Genomic DNA, 23,264 nt, shown 5'->3' with positions numbered 1-23,264 from the left:
TTAATAAGCACTGATTTTAATGGTCTAACAATATATTTGTTTATGCCATCATGTCATGTTTTTCCTTTTATTTCTTTTTCTTACTAATGGACTTCTTTGATGACTCATTCTTGGTGAAATGCTTTTGCTACTTAATAAAAAGTAAAAGGAATAGTGCAGCACGCTGTATTTCCAAGTATTATAACTAACTTTCAAAGAGAGAGAGAGAGAGAGAGAGAGAGAGAGAGAGAGAATCGCATAATAAATCCAAAGGAAAGAGTATTAACGTTAGAATGCGTCCTGATAGTAATTTTTATTTTTAGTAAGCTTTTTTATACAGAAATTATGAAAAAAATTCTGATTAGTGCCACAGTCATCAATTCATTCATTAATTTTATATTCATTAATTTCATTATTAAACTTAAATTTTCCTATTTTTTGCAAGAAGACAGCGAAGAATAAAATTAGGGCAAGAAGTAATTAAGGGAGAATATGTAATGAAGGAAGAATTATTGAGTCATTTAATATCTTATGAAGAGGATAAAGAGGGGTTTTTATAAAAGGATTGTCATACAAGAAATCTGTCACAAAGGAAAGTAAACTGTAGAATCAATGCAACGTGTTTTTCAAGTTGATAACAAACAAACGTTAACTTTATTATGGAACAAAGAGGACCCGCATTGAGTGATCTGATCGTTTTACGGTAAACGTGCGACAGAAATACGGGTCGACGAGCTCGATGAGCTACGAACCGTGTGAGCACAATTTTATGTGAACGATCCCTTTCTGAATGAAAGACGTTCCCTTTAATAGAAAGTCGATTTAATAGAAGCGCGCGCGCAAGAACTACTTGTTAGATATTATCACGAAAAATTATCGATGTAGCAACATTACACGAGTAACCTTCGCGAAATAAAGCCATGTATACTTAATAAGTGATATACTCAGTTAGTAGCATATAAAGTTTAATAAACAAAGAGATCTGAAAAAGTTTCTAAAATATTAATCTTTACTTTAAAACTTTATTCTAAATTTTTTTGTTCATTCCTTCTGCCATTCCCTCTTTATAAAGGAACTTTCTTTCTGTTGTATGAGTCCCAGTCGTTGTGCGTACATATGTACCGGTATATCTACAATTTCATGAAAGCGAGATATATTTCACAGTTCTTTTTTTACTTTTAAAATGGGAGTTGGTCTACAGAATTCTGCCTTTTGACCATAAATGTGAAGATGTTCTTCCGTTATCGCGTTTTCGATTCCATGATACAAGCATGGATGTTCTGGTCGTTTCTTTCATTTTTGCGAAAACAATATCCAAGGGAATCCCTAACTGGGAACGGAAAATGGAATTCTTCGTGGGGTTTCTATTTCGAGTATGGAGCTATGGGGGTTATACGAGTAATAGTATTCGGCAATGTGTACACGAACGCGCGCTGTAAATAATATATAACGTATACGTTCTTGAGGAGAGATACTGATAGACTGAAATATTATATATATACTTACGTGAAAACGTCGCACATCACGTGTGCAACAATATTTTGGCTTTACGTCTCCTTTAAACAGAAATATTTAGGCTATTTAGAAATATATAGACTTGTGCGATATATACAGGGTGCATTTTAAAAAGCGTCCACTAATCATATAGTGCTATTTCTGATAAAAAAAAACAAAACTAAATCGAAAATTCGTCTACTATTTTGCATTTTTCGCTATTTTTTAGTGTTCAATGAACAAAATGTATAAAATCAGCACATAAGACATTTTTAAAATATCTTTAAGAGCTCTTTAAGAAACATCTTAAATATCAAACATTTTAAAGCTGTTTATTTGTCGATTTTAAGCGCTTATTTAGTAATCTTATTTAGTAATCTTTATAAATTAACATTTTGTAAACTGTTGCGAAAATTTTGCGAAATGACTTAGGACTTTTTGACTCAGTTTTTGATCAGCGCTATATGATTGGTTAGCGCTTTTTAAGATATCCTGTAAAATTATTCTATACTAAAAGCATGAAAAATTCATTATATCTGTTATATTTTATTAGAATCGTGTGTTGTACATTTCTTTTATCAAAACATACAATAAACACGATTAAAATCGTGATTTATTAAAAACCTGCGATTCATGAGTATGATTTAGATATTCTAGCTAGCATATTATCTTATAATTACATTTCATAATGTAGTTATGTTCGTGTTACTGCGCACTGAAAATTAAGGATTGCAAATTGAGGATTAGAATACAGCTAATTAAAACAAAACGGATTAAAATTAGAACGATCTGAGATTGGTCAAATTCTAATCTTTAATTTGCAATCCTCAATCTTCTGCAATGTGTAATGTGACATGAGTATATGTTCGTAGAGAAAGTATTTAAAAAATAAAAATCTGCGTGTATGTTGTGTGTGTGTGTGTGTGTGTGTATTATATATTATTATCCAAATATTCTACAATTTATAACTTCAACTTCATTGTTCTAATTAATAGAAATTATATTTATCCGTGACAATTATCACTTATATAATGACAATCGAGACTCTGAACATTATCAATTAGAATTTAGGACTGACAGTAAAAGACTTTCGAACATATGAATGGAACGAAGTAACTCTTAATATACAATACATATTTTTGTAATTTATATATTTTTCGATTTTTTGACCATGTATGTTTATAATTTTATATATTTTATTTTTATACCTGACCAATTACTTATACTTTTGTGTAACATTGAGAATGGCCTAATTATGGTGTTGAAACGTTTCTGATTTTATATAATATTTCTATTTTTATATTCTTTCATTGTTTATAAAGTTTAGCTTTATTTCTAAATTAATTGATATTGTTTTTGGCTCGTAACCCTTTCAATTTATTTTGAATTTTGTTTTTAATAAGCCATATTGTTATTTTAAATTAAAAAAATTTTGTGTTGCATTCTAGAAACATTTGGTAACAGATATGTTTTGTAATTAAATTTTAACAAATTTAAAAAATCGAAATTATTCAATATTTCCGCATTTCTCAATTTATTTAAAAAATACGTTGGATATTATCCTTTGTCGAGATTTGCATATGCATTAGAGTACTTCAAATATAAGTTATTCTAGACGTAAGAAGTCTATACGTTTTTATAATCTGACATCTGCTTTCTCGCACTAGATATTTTTGCTTTCCACAATCGCAACTGAAAAAATAATTATGTGTTATGCTATATACTCATATAAGAATTGAAATTAGAAGCAATTACAACTTTATGTAATAGAGAGAATAGAGTGCGCGCGCGCGCATACACACACACACAAAATACATGATTATTTTTAATACTTTTTAAAATGTTTCGGAACAATTCTTATAAAAAATCTTATAAAAATACACTCAATTAAACAATAAAATTCCAAAATAATACTCAAGTTGAGTATTAACCTTTAAGTTGGAGGTTTATTTGAGAATTGGATTCTCAATTTGAGTGTCATCTCGAACTAACAATTCCTAGTTCGGTATACTTTTTCATAAAGAATATAATATTTGTATAACGGTATTATTAGTTCTGCAAATTCGATGATGAAGCAATAAATTTGTGATTTTTTAAAACAAATACTCGTATGAATTGTGGTTGTTAGATTTATATTGATCAATCTTTAATCGCGCAATTTTTACGTCCATTGATATTTAACGCTCGTTTGGAATTGCTTTTATTATTTAAAATCGCTTTGTTACTTTATTAAATTCTCTTTGCTCAAACATACATCGGATGCACTCAGACTACAAAAAATCTTTTATCTGCACGAATGAATTTATATAATTATTTAAAAAAAAAAACTGTCTGAAATGTCATAACATTATAAAATATATAACCAATACAGAAAACTTTTCTGAACACTACTCAAATAGCTTTACCTTATAAAATATAAAATATATTAGGTTTTGCATAAAATGCATTAAAATAGTGTGAATAAAGTAAAAATTAAATTAAATTTTTACAAAAAAAAATTTAATTTTATGAATACAATAATTATTCAATAATGAGTTATTATATATATATATATAATAAAATAAGTATAATGATAAAATATCATATTTAATAAAATAATGTACAATAATGAGAGAGAAATTATAAATAATATTGAATTAGAGAAAAAATCCTTTTACATATACTTATATAAAAGAATTCTTCCCCAACCTACCATCTGTTGCGAAATTTTTATTGCAATTATATCATTCGATAGAGTAAGTAATTCAGCTTTAAGAATCTGTTTTTTAAATCGTGGTATGATTTTTGACGAAATTAAATCAAATGAGCAATCAAAATCAGAATGTTCCTTTATTTAACTCACAAATATCTCAGAAATAAAAATTTGTAAGAACATTTTTAAAAAACAATTTTGTAGGAAAAGCTTTAAACTTTCATGATAGGTAGTAATAATTTAAAAAATTTTTTTTGAGAGTACGTGAAAGATCCACAAAGTAAAAAAAAATTTCATCCTTTTCAAAGCTCATAATTTTTTATATGTAAAAATTATCAAGCTCACAGAAACTCAAAAAATATAGTAATCTCTCGAAAGTAAAGATTTTAATTTTATATATGCAAAAAGACTTCCTCCCCTAACCTAATATATATACCTATAAGTACAAAAAACGGCAACTTAAAAATAAGCAATAAAAAAGAAGTAAATTTTACTATTAATTCTATCTCTTTAGTTTACATTATGTCATTAATATTATGTTATTGCTGATGGCGAGCACAAAAGTATCGCTCGTTTCGCGCGAGAGGCACACAATGCGGCCATTTTCCAGATGAGAGGGGCAACATGGGTTCTTTGAAGAAAAAGTGATGATGTAAACAGCGCGATGAATGTCTTGAGTGAAAAAGGGATTATCACGGGTATGCTGCAATATTCTCATTCACAAGACGAAGAGAAACTAACGCGAGAAAGATAGTGCGAGGGTAAAGAAACAAGAAGCTACAAAATTGTTTGCCGAGAAACGGGAGGCCAGATAGCCGAGTGGGTGAGAGAACGAGACACCCAGCAGGCGAGGATCTGATTTACTCGCTGCAGGTAGATGTAGATTTCCGCCGTCGTTCCTGCTTTTAGAAACCCGACGCCTCTGAAACATGGCATCGCAGGAAATTCTCAAAATTCAGCGATGTAACTTTGGCAACTGGTTTGTTGAAATTTCACAATGCATAATAAAAATACTTCTCTGTAGAAAAAAAACGAGATGTGTATTATCAGTTTATCGAAGAAATTTATTAGCAACTGCGCTTTATTAATAAAATGCATAACAATAGTAAAGTAAAAAAAAGAACCAAACTTGTTTTATACATATTATAATACATGTAGTAATATTGAACTTAATAACCGATGCAATTTCAAATTAATTAAAATTATTTTTTCATAATATTGATTGGTTTAAAATTATCAAGATGTCTATATTATTTGTTCATTTTTGAGAAATTCAAAAAATTAAAAAACTTGGTTTTTTGTGGAATCAAAGAATGCAAATAAAGCTACTGATTATATTACGCTTTATTGCAAGATCTACTTTGACAACTATATTGCATGGAAAAAACGAACAATTACTATTAATTTAACTGTAATGTATAGTCATTTTCAGTGCCAACTGTGTATTTTTTAATAAAAATAAAAATATAATACTTTTACTTACATTGTAACAATAATAATTAAAATAATAATTAATAATATAAATAAAGTTTTTAAACATGTGTTTAGTTATTTTACCTGACCCATAATTACATTTATATACGATTATGAGTCACAAATATTAAATATTTTTCTCTCACAATCAGTATAGAGATGGGCTATTACGTTCCGATTCTGTCTTTAAAAAATAAGTAGTAAATGGAGCAAATAAATTTTGATCTTATTCGTGCTGAGTTACTCTTAATAAGTTCAGCCTTTATCCTGAGTCTAGAAACCGATAATGTGCCTAAAGCCTGTTGTTTATGAACAAGGCAATCGTGAGGAAGTAATCGTGCAGAAACTTTGATTTAATAAATATTAGGTGCATTCGAGAAGAACAAATTTGCGAAAGTAATTGAAATAATTAATGAAAGATTATATACTCTTACAATCTTTTTTCTATTAATCTTATATATTATTAGATAACTTTATATAATAATTTATTTACAAAAAAGTAGATATTTTTTTTTATGTTTGTGCTATTTCAGTAAAAAAAAGGAAACAATAAATTTGAACATTTTATCGCTGAATTATTACTTAGTAAAAGGTCAGTATAATTTTATAGAAGTGCAGTAATTCAATTTTAAATATTCAAAATTTACATCTATAAATTATTAAACTTGCTATATTCGATATCAAGAAATGTCGTCCAGTAAAAGTAGATATCAAGACCGAAGTACAGGATAAAAGCACTCCGACCAAAAACTTAGCTTGTCACACTCTGAAATCGCATGATAAAAGGAAAACCTCCTGTAGGACATCGGTTTAAAAATTTGTGAGCAAGCCGCTCATGATGCTAGACACGACGAGAGCTTTCTCCAGTAAAATAGAAGAGCTAAGCCGAGATGCAATGTATGGTGTAGTGGCATGAGGTTATCAAGTTTTAGCCTGAGGAAAGAAGGCACGTTGTATCGGCCTCATAAAAGGAAAAAAGGAACACTTTAAAGTCTTATATTGAGATGCTCTTGTCTGAATGTTACACAAAATGCAGTATCATATATAGACAGCCGTCTTGCTTTTCAAGATGCAATATACGTTCAACAAAGAGATGGTATGCACGAAATAGTATTCCTCTTCTGTGTAGAGTATTACTCTTCTATTACGTAAATTAATTTAATTTATATCCTTATTGTATATTTAGCAGCAAAAAGGTGTCTGTCTGAATCTCATTTCGCATTTATGTGAAATCTATTATTCATATTGAAAGCATAGCGAATAACTGTAAAAGCAGATAATAATGCCATTTTTGTTAGCATTGATTTCAGCCTTTATAAGATAAAATATGTAATTAATTCAATGAAGATATTTAATTATTTTTTAATGAATACAATGTAAATTGTTACTACTGAAGATATTATATAACAGATAACTGTAAAATCAAATAATAATGTCATTTTTGTTAGCATTGATATGAGCTTTTGTTTCCAAGAGATTATTTGAGATAAAATGTGTAATTAATTATCAAGATATTTAATCATTTTTTTAAGGATTTAAAGTAAATTATTGCCATATTATTGTAGATATTTTTGCAATGATTTATGTATAGCAGTAGCAATCACTCTAATTTGAGAGAATTTCAAACGTTTTTGTAACAGAAACATAAAAGTCAGCACTGATCCTCTCATTAAATCAAGATGGATTACTTTATTGTGAATCAAGTTATTTATAATTTTATACATACAGGTGAGCGACAATGTTTTTCATAGTTACCGCAATCGTTAAAAACTAAAAAAAAAAGAAGAATGATAGAAAGTTAAAAAGGCGCAGGCGAGAATTGTAGGTATCACGTTTATTTTCAGTGACGAAATTCAAACTCCCAATTTAGTTACTCGCCTTTCAGCAAGCTACTCATATATACCTATATCGTTATTCCAGTCAATCGCGTTAAAATGGAAATTGACTATCCTCGAAGAAAACCCGTCTTTCTCTCTTTCTTTGTCATTTTTAAATGCTGCAATTAATTGATATTAGATTGTATTGTAGATATTACGTTGACTAAAGAATAATGCTAAAATATTTTTGCACCGTGTAAACAACGAAAAATAAGTTATATTTTCTAATTTCTTAAAAATAGTTACTCAAACATTTTGCACAAAAAATTTATTTTAATAAAGTTATCTTTTGCTTTAGTAATCACATAGACATTTGACAAAAATATATTTACGATACTTATTTCAAACTTCTGTTTTATTTGCTTTTTATTTTATTTTGTTATATCTCTAATTGATAGATATATTATACATAAAATATAAATTACTTTAATTTTTCAATTTTACTTTTGTAGCATCTTAACGAGGAAGTTGAAAAGCTAGTTAGCAAATTTACTCTCTAACTATTTTTATATAACTATTTTGTTAAATTATTTTTAGGGCCTTTATTAAATTATTTTTGATTTAAGAAATTTTGAAAACAGAGAGAGAGAACTGAAATCACAACAATCAGAACGTATTGTGCTAATTTACTGATAAATAGAATTAAAAATTTGTATATCTGTACTATATTTTTATACAATACTTATTTCGCTAGATAACCCGCTTTAAACAAGGACCAAATACGATCAATAGATGATATATATGCGTAATATTTATATTTGAATACATATTTTTATAGTTAAACTGCGCGCAAAATATTATCACTATCATAAACTGAAGTTGAAAAATAATATAATACTATAAATTAAATTGATCGTCAATTTAATAATGATTCTAATAAACATATTAAAACATTGCAAAAAAACCTATTGCGAAATAATTTATCATACTTTCAAGTTTAATTTATAAAAAGTTTGTTAAAAGTTTTTATTAATGATGTGAGAAATATCATAATATTGTTTTGATTTGCTGACTTTGTAACTTTAATAACTCATCCACTATTATTCTGTATTTAAATGTTTAAATTATAACATAGCAATTTCATCAAAAATTTTTAGTGAACTATTACAAGCAAATATTTTAAATAAAGATATTTTTACCGAAATTAATTGCTTAATTATTCGGTGCTATTATTGTTTCAGTTACTGGAGCATCCACAAGAGAGACTGAAGATCCACGGTGGAGCACGTACAGCGCTCGAAAAACTAGTCGATCCTCGTTGCCACGATCCTGGCCATCCTCGAGTTTGGAGCACACCGCGAGGGAAACTAGACCCTCGAATGGCAAGCTCCCAGAAACTAGCTCTTGGAGCGTAGATAGATCAAGCCCTGGAACTCGATCGGATCTGAGTTTCCTGGGAACTGTGGTTGAAAGGTCCGAAGAAGACGAGGACGGGAGGAGGATGGAGTCGCTGGGGGGCAATGACACCAAGGACGCGAGGATCACAAGCCATAACCCGTCCATCTCCTCCAGGAGCAGTGAAACGAGCCAGACGGATCCGTCCAATCGGATTTCCATCGAGTCATCGTCCTTGGAATCGACGACGATTGGCTATCACCTCGTCAGAACGTCGTCGACCTCTAGAAGCTTCCATGACGTAATTCATACCAAATCTCGTAGCTATAGATTATTTGGAAATTTAGTCACGATTATGGCTGCAGATGTTCCGAATGTTCAGAATAATGTCTCTGCATATTCTCACTTCTGTTGCTTTAGAATCTAATTTGTGAAATTCTGTGAAAATAGAATTAAAATCATATAATAATAATTAGGACGCATTTTATTGAAATTAAATATAATTAAGAGAGTTTACATAAGTATATATATCCGTACCATTTTTTTATGAACATCTATCACGATTAAACAGATTTCTCTTGAACTTATGAGCAAAATACTAAGCAAGATATCAATCAATAAAACAATAGTATGAATTCCTCTACGATCTCTCATTGATATCGATATCTCTACGACATAGTAGTCGTAATTACTCATGGCCGTTTCCAATATCGTAATGCGAGCGATAGCTATAATTTAGCACTATTGCAATACCAGTTGCCCAAATTGCGGAATTGGCTTCCATTTAATTAACGGCTTGATATCTCCAATTAGAAGCTTATAATTCATTGATCATATTAATTTTCAACCTTACGTAGCTGAAATTAACACAACCTTCAATAACAAAAGCTGCGAAATGTTTCTTCATGTTAAAATTGCTCATGAGGACATCCTCATCCGTCTTATAATATTTCAAAATATCATTGGAAAATTTATAATTATTGTATACTATTTTACACGCAATGACTCTTACATATAAATTCAAATGAAACTTTGTAATGTGTGCAGATAGTACCAACGCCCGAGACACAACTATCATCTAAGACGCTCGCACACGGAAACTTGGAAAATACGACGTCGATGATAATATATACGAAAAATGTCACCATACCGCGACGCCACATGAGACACGTCCCGAATTCCTGTGAGAAGTTTCAAATTGGGGACCCAACAAAGAGGGAATTTTATAGTCCACATTATCCCGAGCCATATCCGAATTCGACCAATTGTGTACGAGTTTTGGAAGGTAAGTCAATTCTTTTTTATAGCTTCTCTTATGTATATAAAGCAATATGATTTGAACTAAAAAATACAATTTATTAACTTGGAAATTGAGTGCTCTATTTTATTTTATAATAAATAGTTATATTTAATAAAATATAATAATATAATTGTAATAAGTATATGTAAAAAAAAAACAAAATAGTGATGCATTCTTTGTATCCCGTTTATGAATTAAAGCTTGTGATTGGTTGCGGAGAAGTTACAACATTCAAATTAATCGAAGATAAGTAATTTATCAGATAATCGTAGGTTACGCGTTAAATCGCGAGTCTCGTGTCGCTGACCGGAATATTGAGGATGCAATCATTTTCGTGGCGATGGTTCGATGACCAATAATCGATTTCCTACATATCGTATCTCTCTGAGAAATCGATTTTCAAGCGAGCTTCGAGAGAACTTTTACAAGATTGCTCGCGGCAAGAACACGTTAGCCAGATTTCACTTTACTGCTGCGCACCGTTCGCTGATAATACGGGGAAAAAAGGCGAGCGTGTTGGAATGGCGGACTCTTTCCGGACGAGGAAAACCTTTGATCCACGATTCTCTGGTATCCCGGGGCAAATGTTTTGAACAAACATCGTTTCCTTTCAAGCGAAATCCCAGTTAAGTAAAGAGCGTTAGATACGACTTATCTCTCGAGCGTGGATCGTATAATGGCTCGATCAGATTATTATCCATATATGAATAATATAGTATCACAATCCGTATTCTTTACAGAATTTTGTCATACATCCTCACTTATTAGCTTCTTATTTTTTAAAATAGCAATGCTAATAGAATTTTAAAATAACGATACTGATAAAATTCTAATTTTTTTTTATCATTCACTGGTAATCTGTTTTTCTTTATATACTTGATAAATCAAAATTTACGGATATATTTGTCCATTAATTTATAATAAATGCAATATGTGAAATATAAGTTTTAAATCCTCAATAAAAATATTTAGAATGCAACTGTTTTATGAATAATTCTCACATAAATTCGAGAATTTATAAATACAATATTCAATGTATGACTTTATTTCAAAGTATAATAAAAGAAAATGCGTAATTTTCATAAATTGGATTGAGAAGCGTATAATATACTTCAATATTATAAATCCAATTATATTGAAATAGTTTATTGCAAAGAAATGATATTCTAGAATCTAGATGTTCCCACGAAAATACATACATATTCTTTTATTCTCACCCACACGATATTTTTATGCATTTTATTTAATCCATCATATAATAAGAAGAACATAAATTGTACAACGTAAAAAAAATTATTTGAAATAATTTTCTCAATAGATTTAAGCATGTTTTATAAAAATGCTGATGTTATTGTCATATAATGACGAACATGACTGCCGAAACTCTCTTCATTCATATTTACTCTATACCGTGAACTTCAGAAGTACTATATGTTTCCACCCTGTTTCATATGTATAAGTTTAATGCAACTTCATAGCATGAACATGACTGAACTTTCTGGAGGAGTAAGAGAGGCCTCGAGTGATTGATACATCCCGGTGGTTCGGTTCGTTGGCTAAGGATACCGCGAGAAGATAGTAAATTTTCTCTGACTGGCCCACAAAAGAGTCGAAGCTGCAAAGCGGAAGAAACGCAGAATGGACTCCTTTATTCCAGCGATCACGATTTTCACTATAATCGGAGTAGCCATTCTTAGTGATAGATGTGGTTCGGTAAAACTTCATTAATGAATTATGTACTTTGAGAAATTTACAATAGATGCTCTATCAAATTTGTTAACTGTCCATAACTAACGTTATCAATATAATAATAATATCAGAAATTGAGAATTAATCCTTTTTATATTTAGTATTTGACTTTATTCACTTATATTAATCTACTATATTTAATAAAATAACATAATAAAAAGTTAAACAAACAAAAAATTAAATTATGAGAATATTCCTTTATTATACATCGTTTATTCTTTGCATCAAAGAAAATAATATACAGCAAACAATTCACATTTTGTACTTGTGTACATTCAAACGTGGTTACGCGAGACGATCGTAGCTAGAAAGTCGAGAAAGAAAAAAAATTGGCAAACGCGTTCGGTGAAATCATAAATCTTCGTGAATCCAACCACTCTTCTTGTCGGTGGCTGCACGAAAGCAATATCTCGATAACGAATCGATGTATCTACGAACGACCGGAGAAGCTGCTCCTAGTCGTTCAGACGAAAAATGTCTCTACGTTTCGAACTACTCATTCGTGCAAGATTCAAAAGATTCAGATGCATTTCAAATTAAACCAATTAAATCGACTTGTCCGTAGTCAGAAAAAATTTAGAATAATCAAATTTGTAATTAAATTATGCGGTATAAATATTATTTATGCTATATAATTTAATAAATTTAATTACACGTTTATTTATTATTACTAAATTCTATATATATATTTTTATTTACGGGTTATATTTGACTACACGTGAATTTATATAGATAACTTCAACAATTTTTTATACATGAAAAAATATTATGTTTAATATGTTAATACATAAAATTATTTAACATACAATCCTTTGATTCAGAAATAAATCAAAATAAAATTGTATCAAATGAGTCGATACTCAGCTCGTACAGGTAATTATTTATGGACTTGAGAAATTTGCCGATTTCTCTTTTAACCTGAGACTTCGAGATCCGTTGGATTAGGCAATGAACAGCAGCTGGCTCTTGTTTGAATTTGAGTCAGGGTCGACGAGCCTCGCTTGTGAGTTATCGAGTCTTCTTCGCGTGTACTAAAATAGCAACCGCGATGATTACAGTGGTCCTCGACCAAATCTCAGAAACTGTGAAGCATAAACGTGCGTATAGAATATAAATACCGCCATACAAAGTCGTAAAACTAGAGCAAATGATATTTGGACCAGATGAAATGTAATAACATAATAAATATATTAATCTCTAAAAATATCAGTGATATTCTGAACTAACATATCATTTAATACATTTTCTTCTCGTATAGTCTGTTTGTTTTTCTGTTACTTTTGGTAATGGAAAACAATTATGAATGTTATTCAAAAATGTTCTAAAAATATTGTAGTATATCCATGAACTGAATTGTACTTCCATTAATATTAAAATAAAATTACGGATATATGCATATATATATATATATATACATATGGGATTATTTTTAAATATAATTAATGCAAAAGATAGAATTTACTTTAACATTTAAATAATAATTTTTATATGATTTTTTTCTGTATCATATACATCACATATCTAGACATACATTGAGACGTTTCTAAATTCGCGTCGGTCTTCTCGTCATTCCGTTCTAAACTCGGTGTAACAAGCAAGAAATTGTAATTGACTTTGGCAATGGGACTAGTTTGTATTGCATAATGATGATTGCAACTGTGATTGCATTTGGATAAGTGACTACAGCACATTAGGCCTCCTATATAAATTACATAATGTAATTATCTCAATATCAATATGATTAAAGTTAAGTTCTCATCATTATAATAATAACCTTATACATTTTATACATAAATATTATTTGATATTCATATTGTTAACAATTTTAATTATCGATAATTCTAATATATTGACTAAAATAAAAAAAATATATTATATTATAACTATTTATAATTACATGTCTGTAAAACTCAATTAGAACTGCAAAATTTTCCTATCGCAATTAGTAATAATAGGCAATTGTAAAATTCTTCTCACAGTCGTTAATTTTCATATTTGTAATGTTGCACGTTATTTCTAATAATTTGCATAAGTATTCATGTTTTGAAACATTTTATTGCAACATAAAACTGGATTTTGACATTCTTAATTAACCATTAATGCAATAATATATGAATTGAAGATCGTGAATAAATAATTCAATTCATAAATGATGCATCCAAATAAATAAAACATACCTTTATTTATGAATCAACGATTTCCGTAATTATTGCATAATTATTATAAAGTTATGTGATTCATAACACATATTCGTCACCAGATTATGAGAGAATTGATTCAAATTCGAAACTCTTTAAAAATAATGTTTTTTTCTTCAAAACTAATACAAAAAATTAAATTTTTCACAAAAGTGAAAAAATTATTATTTAATTTGATAGAAAATTATCGACTATTAATATTAACAAAGAAAATATATTTTGAATATAATCACAAACGTCATTTTTTTATTTTGCAATCCTTAAAAAAAACCACTCTTTTCAAATTGTGACAATTTTGATAATTTTTTATGAAGATAAGTTAGTTCACTTTTGATGATTGATAAGGATAATGTTTATTTAACTCATTCACATGATAATAACTTGAAAATCACGTTTCTTAGTTGTGTCACTTTTGAAGTAAAAAAATTAATATATATTAATCATAAAAATACATCATTATCTGAAAAGAGAGATAAATGGTTCATGAATTTGTCTAATGTGCAGTTTCCGATTGACGTTTTAGGTCTTTTACAGTTGGGAGATAATTTTTCTATGCCTCCTTTTAATTATAGGAAGACAATGCTTGAATACATAAAAAGTATAGAGAATAGCATAAATAATTTACATGTTAAGTTTCGTTCATGTGTTAGGAACCAAGCTATATCAATTATTAGCAATCTTTCTTCGTATTTTAATCGGTTTGACAATATTAAGAATAAGTTGTTCCATATGTTGACAGCTACTAACAATTTTTTAAAAAACAATAATAACATCATACTCACTAGAGCTGATAAGGGTAATGTGACTGTCGCTATGGAGAGAACTGAATATAGAGATAGGATGCACTGTATGTTAAGTGATGAGAGTACTTATGAAGTCGTTAAAAAGGATCCTACTTCATCTTTATCCAGAAGGTTGAGGGATTTGCTTTGTAGATGGAAAAGCAAGGATTTCATCTCACAGCAAAGCTACAGTCACCTTTATGTTAGTGATGGTACACTTCCTGGTGCTTATGGCCTTCCAAAAATCCATAAACCTGACATTCCTCTTAGAATTATTGTTTCCACTATAGACAGTCGTTTATATCCATTATCTACATTTCTACACAAAATCATATACAAAGTTAGCGTCAATTCTCCTAGTTTCATAAAAAATAGTTTCCATTTAATCGACATTTTAAACAATACAACCTTAGAGGAAAATCACATTTTAATCTCATTAGATGTGGTCTCTCTTTTCACCAACATACCGATTGACCTAGCCATAGATAGCATCACTCGTAGATGGCCCTCCATTTCTAAGGGAACTAAAATCTCTTTAGAAGAATTCATTATTGCATTGAGATTTATTTTTGATTCTGCCTTTTTCTCTTTTGACGGTGTAATTTACAGACAAAAATTTGGAATGCCCATGGGATCTCCTTTATCTCCTGTCATAGCTGATATCGTTTTACAGGATTTAGAAAAAAATGCTTTGAATATGTTAGATTTTCATATACCTTTATATGTCCGATACGTAGATGACATAGCTCTGAGTGTTCCCGCTGAAAAAATCAACGATATCTTACCTTTGTTCAATTCGTTACATCCACGCTTACAATTTACAATGGAGATTGGGGGTTCTAATCTCAACTTTTTGGATATAACTATTATAAAGAATAATAACATGATTGAATACGACTGGTATCATAAACCTACTTTTTCCGGAAGATATTTAAATTTTTTCTCACAACATCCTCTTTCTCAAAAAAGAGGTACTGTCATCGGTATGGTTGATAGGGCTTTTCTTTTGTCAGTTCCTAAATTCCATAAAAAGAACTTGATTTTTGTTATAGAGACTTTACTTGATAATGACTATCCGGTGGATTTTGTTTTTAATATTATTAATGAACGACTTAAATCTCTATTATTGAAGAAAACCTCAAAACAGGATATTGATTTGAATAAAGTACTTGAAGAAAAAAAGGAAAAAAAGATTTGGTTTACTATTCCGTTCATGAGTGATATTGCTAACAAATTCAAAAATGCTGTACAAGATTTAGATGTAAATTTATCGTTTTTCAGTCTCAATAAGCTCAGTTGTTTCATCCATACACACAAAGATCGTTTACCTAATATGCAAAAAAGGAATGTAGTTTACAGAATTAATTGCAATGACTGCAATGCTTCATATGTTGGTCAGACAAAACGCACACTAAAAACAAGAATCACTGAACATAAAAATGACATACGCAAAAATAATGGAAATTTTTCTGTTATTAGTGAGCATAGATTAAATTCGAATCATGAGTTTGATTGGGATAATACTGAGATTGTTGATTCTGAAAGATGGTTTTATAGACGACGTATTGCAGAAATGCTACACATTAAATTAGAAATTAATAGTTTGAATTTACAATCAGATACCGAATTTTTACATGATTCGTACTTACCTATCTTAGACTCGTTAAAATGATGTATGTAATATGATTTCTTTTGTGTCAATATAATAGTGCTTAGTTATTGGTGGTATCTGTTTTTACCGTTCTGCGCAGTCTCATTATATTCTTGTCTTTCCCACACTTTGTTTTTTATCTCATATGACTATTGTCCGTTGACTGTGTATCATGTTTATTTCACACGTATAACTTTGTAATTTCTTTTGATGTTAATTTGCTGCATTGGTGAGTTTCCCATTAATCTTTTTAATTTTTTTCATTGATTATTTGTTTATTGACAATTTTTATTTAATAGTTTTCCATTATTTGCCAAAGAACGTTCAAATTTTTTGTCTAATGGAGATGATGTGTTACCACACCTGTGCAGTCAATTGATGACCATGCTATTTTAAATTTTAAATTTGAATGGATATTGTTCGGACCATTGAAGATGGCTCAAATAGAAGCCGAAACGTCTGAGTTATTTTTATAAGTATATTTTAATAAAATATTTTTAATTCGCACGAACAACCGCAGTTTTTGACTCTCATTAGCCTGTTTTATTTATTGTTATTGACATTCTCGAGAGTTCTATTTTTGATTTTAATTTTTTTTAATATATATTATCTATTATATATATAGAGAGAGAGAGTATAAATGTTTTTTTATTTTATATCTGTATCATGTTTTTAATTTAATTATACATTTAATTTCCTTGTTTGTTTAAATACATCTCATATTAAGTCATTTTTACAATATATTCAACTTTTTTTTACAATAAAACGCTGTCATTGTGTCAATTGTTGGATCACATAATAATTATTAAACCTTTAATTGATTAAACAACTTGATAAACTTTAATCTAAACGCCAAAATATATTCATTATAGTATCTCAAGACACGTTCTTGGTATTTCCAAAATATATGGCGACCGCGCATCGTCTAGCAATCCGCAGTCTCGTCACTTGGCAGGCTATCAGCAAGAAACTTCTACGGAATCTTGAGAAGGATCTTTGCCACTATCTCATGTGCCACGTGTTCTACTCAAATATTTCTCTATTTTACAATTTGCTTGAGAATAGTACAATATAATTAACTTAACTTTCTAATATAATAGTAACGAAATACGTGTATATTAAACTTTAATTTATTTTACACGGTCTGTCTAAAAAGTTCCGAGATGGATTCAGGAAAAATTGAGAAATAAAGATATATAAATTTTATTAATAGAAATCTTTAACATAGTCCCATCTGACTTCAATGCACTGCCTAGAACGTATTTCAACCGTTAAAAGCTCTTATAGTAGTCATCTTTTGAAATGGCTTTCAATACGCTCGTCTCTGAAGGTTATTTCGAAGTGAATTTGCCTAGATGTCCAAAATATCATCAAAACACATTTCCTGAATTTTTTATTTCAGAAGTCAAAGCCATCTGCGTCAAACAAAGAGACCAATATTGTATTCATTTTGAATTTTTCACCTTTACTTTGATCGGTTTTGTTTCCTCTGAGATTAATCCCATGTGTGAATTTTGAAACAAAATTAGTTTTAAATTTACAATACGAATTTGAGATTAACCAATTCCCAGGTTTGAAATTTGAAATAAAATTCAACATCAGCACGCTGTAAAATTTTCATGAGGAAAATAATCTGATCTGAAATTTATGCGGTTGATTTTTGAAATATATTATCTTCAGCACCCCCTCCCCCCCCCATAAAGAAGTCGGTACAAATATTCTAACATTGTATTAAAATTAGTACAGTAGTTGTCTCGAAAAAATGGCATTATTTGTACGTATAAGAAAAAATTGATCTCGAAATTTTTTAGACAGTTATATTTTAGATAAATTTTCATACGCTATCTTTTAATTGATACGTATATAACATTTTAATTTCTATAATTGAATATTTAGGAAAGCATATATAACGTATATTTTAAATATAAATACTTTATATTAAAAGAAATTATCTTTTAAAAAGACAAAGATATTTTGTAGATATTAACTATTTTAGGATGTTCTAGTATTTCAAACATAATATTGATAATTAAAAAATTTTTGTTATACGTTTAATCACATTGTAAATTTTTTGTTTGCGTTATATATCTTTATTACCACTTATATCATAAATCTGAATTTGATGTGTTGGTGAAATACGATTGCTCAATTACTATTATTTGTCGTTTGTTCAAAGGTATTGTTAGGAACAGCACGTACAATGCACGTGCGTTATTATTTTGTTAGTATAGGGACCGACCATTACTATTATATTATATTGATTGCTTGACCCCAGAACGAGATATCTTCAATAACTGTTGTCGGATGTGCCGTAACTCTGATTTGATCAAACATCCGACAATTTCAGAAAATGCAGTAAATATGACGGAAAATTGGGTATAAGTCATGTAAAAAATAAAAATGAAATACCTGGTCTACTAAAAGGCGAGTTTTTAATTTTATTTAGATTATTTAATATTTTTATAATAACTAATTTTATATTAATTTAATGTTCCAACATTACAAAATTAAAAGTTAAATTTATTTGGAAGACTAATTAATAAATAATAATTTGTTTTAATATTTGAAAAAATTTATTTCTAACAATTTAAAGGTATTTATTGTACTTAATTGTATATTAATTTCCACATTGCTCTGACACTCTCAACTTTTATTTTTTTTTTCGCAGTTTCCTTGTTGCACCCTTTATCGCGTGCGAAATCAGTGCAACAGCTGCACAGCTGTAACAGCCGCGGCTTTTCCCTACGATGCTGTAAAATGACTCCAACCACAAAGGGTTCGTTATCTCAATGACTGTTGCAAACGATGCCCACTCACGACGTTAGCTCGCTTATGGAACAGTGCCATACGATCCTTTTATCATAGCGCGAACCCTCGAGCGCTATTTCGAATTCCAGTCCGACTATAGCGTCTGAACAGACGAATATCGATATTTTTACGGTTTTTGTAGTAAATGAATAATTCGCCGCGAATATTTCTCGATGCATTCCCACAGTACGCCAAACGAGACAGCTTGACGCGGAAATCCGTCCGGGAGGTCCGCGAAACTCGAGGATGTGGCCGGACTGTAACTCCGATTACGCAAACTTACCATCGTTTCGGAATCTGGTGTGATCGATCAGAGTGACGGTCCGATGTTCGTGTTTGACGTATCGTAGATACTATCGAGCGTCGCAATTGCTCCGGTTGTGTTGACTACGTCCGACGGTATTGAACAGATATGTAAATCGACGACCGCACTGTAAACGAAAGCAACAGCAAGATTGAAAGATACGCCGCTGCAATAATATTTCCGCGGGATGAGCGAGAAGCCGAGGGTGGGAGACAGTTCAATTTACACGTATACATATGTCGCTCTCATATAATAAATCACGTTTTTCAGAGAAACATTCCCATCTCTGGTTTTGTTAATTGGTATTGTCCTACATGCAAAAACTTGAATAATTTCCTGTTTTTTTTCTCGATATACACGCCATTTATATCGAGATCGTAAAATCGTGGTCAATTTTACGTTCAAAGTTCAATGCGATATCCGGATTGCTTGGATTTTATGCGCATTTATTTCTTAAATTGACGATATTGTTGTCAGAGTATGCAAACATTAATGCCGACCATATTCCAGTTGAAATGTCGGATTAAAGTCAACAAAAATACGTTGCTGAAGCTTACTTATATTTATACTCTAGATTTTAGATAGGAAAAATAAATCTGGAAAAAACATTTATATTTATGTACATCATCGTTCTGTGTATTTACCTATAGATATTTATTTTGCAAACAACTCTTTAAAATGACATACCAGTAAGTTCAAAAATATAAAGTCATCGCAGGAAATTAAACCGTCGATAAAGAGAGCATTTCCAACAGCTATTTTATACGATAATATTAAAAATATTATATGTTCCACAGTACTGTTCAGATATACACCCATAAAATAATATGCAGATCTATCTGGCTAGTCGATTAAATATATTTATATAAATGTATGCCATCAGTACATGTATGCACGCACGCCCTTTTTATCTTTTAAATATTTTATCTGACGAAACAATATTTTCTACCATTAATACCACAGGACATGGTACCCACACACTATGTACAGAAATAGTTCGTAAAATATTCCACGTTGCGTACGGATGACTAGCTTTTCAATCAATGGTTGTTTGAGTAGCTATTTCTCAGGAAGAAAATATCCAACCATCACTAAAAACATAGAATATTGTTAATTTGTAGCAAATCCTGAAGAACAAACATAAACCAGTGTCAATCAACTAATCGAAAAGTCAATGTAAATTTTTGAAAAGCCTTTTAAAATTATCAATTAAGCTTTTAAATCACACATTTTTTATTATTGATTTTATCTGATAAAAGGATTACACAAAATTAAGTGTTCTATATTTATAATTGGACTAAATTAATACAATTTATTAAATTAAAATATTTGTAATGTTTTTATATTTCTAAACACATTGTAATTGTATAAATATGGAACCGATTTGATTCTTCTAAAAATATATTGCAAAATGTTGCATAAAAATCTAAGAGATTTTTTTATATGTATCAATTTTGAGATTTAGTGAGGGATAAAATAATCATAACTATATTTGGTTTGAACTACAGAGACTCTGGAGTTTGGGAAAATTGTGATGACAATCTGCGACGAAACCTTGTCAAATCAAGGTCCTGTTCAAATGATAGACTTTGATTTTCCTAAGAATAATATTGAAAATAAAATTTCGATGTGCGATATCGCAATATCGCTACATGCAACATGCGAGACTCAATCAACGTACTGCTTTTTTAGAAGAGCTGTTTATTGATCGGATATCGCGAGTCATATGTCGCGTATCGTGTCGCGCATAACACTACACTGGTGTGTTGGAGCCATGAAGCTCGGCAACTTCCATAGCAATAACAATTAAATAAATGAAAAAAAACTGAAAAATTGCATTTGTTTATAGGTGGTCTTGATTAGTCTAAGATCGTTTCAAAACATGATTTTGCGGGAAGTGTTGAATTATATAGCGTCCACCTAATTAGCTAGCAAAGACAAAGAGTGCATTTCCGCGCGAAATTTCAAATTGTATGTGGCGACTAAAATTATAGAAACTAGACATTGCGAGATATTAAAAATTGATCGCATTGGTTGTGAAAAAATTTGGCGTCGTAATCACGTGATTTATAGATAATTAATTAGACCAGTGTGACAATTTAACCCGATTCAGAGTGTGTCCTATTTTGCACTTACAGCGCTTAGTAAGCATCATTCATCTTTGTTTAATATTTGATAAACGAAGATGAAATAATGCTTATACCATGTAAAAATAAAACGCATCTTTAATGTCGATCTCAAAGGCTCTAGTGGCAACGCGTTTGAATTAGAGCTGGCATAAGTGTCGCCCGCCATCGGATTTTGCCGCCCTAGACGATCGCCTAGTTCTCCTGGGTTACGTTCCAAAACTTGACTCTGTCAACTTCAATATCATTTTATCCTTATTGTTCACCGAATATTGAGCAATGATAAAAGCTATTCGGAATTAACAGAGTCAAGTTTTGGAAGTCATTCCTGTATGGTCGCGCCGACCCTGAAGAGAAGACAGCGCCTGAGGCGATTGTTCTATTCCCGCATATTTTCTTTATTACCCTATTAATATCAATTACCACTAGACAAAATAATTAACAGGTAGCTTTTTTTTTATTTGTGGAACAATATCTTTGCGTTTCTTTCTTTCCCACACACAATGGTCCATAAATATCGATTATAGTTTTAGAAAAATTTGTTAATTAAATCGTGATTACGACTCACAAAATTGAACAACCTCCAACCACATTTCAAATTTTGTTAAATCGAATACATATATTACGCTTCTTTTATTAATTAACTACAACAAAAGTTGTGCCATACATAATAGTGTACGAGATATTGTTAAAATTTTCCATGTACCAGCATTTGTAAATGTAAAACTAATCGGTGTAGTTAAGCAAGTAAAACGCGTAGATAAGACGCTGATGGACCTCCGACGCGCGAATCCTGCTCTCTTTTCTTTTTATTTTTGTAGTATATTTTTTTATAATTAGTGATTAAATAAATTAATTACCAATGAACGATTAGAACAAATAATATACATTCTTAACTATATAATACGAATACGAAGCCTATAACAATTTAGCTAGATCTTAGTTACTTATATATAATTTCGCGTGAATTTATATATTGATATATGTAGTTTCTACATATATCAATTCTAAACTGCTAAATCTTTCTAAACTGCGCGCCGAGCAATAATTGTTCGGCGCGCAGTTTAAAAATATGAAGTATACCTAATACATATATATCAGTATAAATTCACGCGAAATTTTTATGTTAAAATATTTTAATGTTAAAATAGCTATAATGTGCATGATTAAAATAATTATAAATTTAGAGTTGATCCAAAAAATAATTATAAATTATAGTTAAATTATAAGACTTGCAATCATTTTTATCTCACAGTGCATGCCAGTTAATAATTTTCAAGGAGGATCAAATCAATTCCGAATAGTTTTGATGTGTCTCCTGTAAATTAGGAATAATTATAAATAACTGTTTTTTAATGTAACATTTTAAATAATTTAACCATCAGAAATAATAGTGAAATTCTATCAGATCACGACTGAATGGGGACAAATATCGCGGAAACTATCAAGAAACTTGCAAACTGTCCAGTAATGCCTTCATGGAATTTCTCGCTCCT

General features: G+C 29.9%; 1 protein-coding gene across 1 annotated transcript in view; it reads left to right on the top strand.

Annotated features, from left to right (window-relative positions):
- The window catches only part of Neto (Neuropilin and tolloid-like), an 80,514-nt gene that overhangs the window by 12,480 nt on the left and 44,770 nt on the right, over nucleotides 1-23,264 (top strand). Inside the window, exons 2-3 of the mRNA XM_018546311.1 lie at nucleotides 8,697-9,151; nucleotides 9,898-10,135. Coding sequence (XP_018401813.1) covers nucleotides 8,697-9,151; nucleotides 9,898-10,135 — 693 coding nt within the window. The remainder of the gene's footprint in view (nucleotides 1-8,696; nucleotides 9,152-9,897; nucleotides 10,136-23,264) is intronic.

Source organism: Cyphomyrmex costatus, unplaced genomic scaffold (assembly GCF_001594065.2).
Source record: "Cyphomyrmex costatus isolate MS0001 unplaced genomic scaffold, Ccosl1.0 scaffold538, whole genome shotgun sequence".
Classification (NCBI taxonomy): domain Eukaryota; kingdom Metazoa; phylum Arthropoda; class Insecta; order Hymenoptera; family Formicidae; genus Cyphomyrmex; species Cyphomyrmex costatus.
Note: the sequence above shows the minus strand (reverse complement) of the source record. Positions and strands in the feature narration are given on the sequence as shown.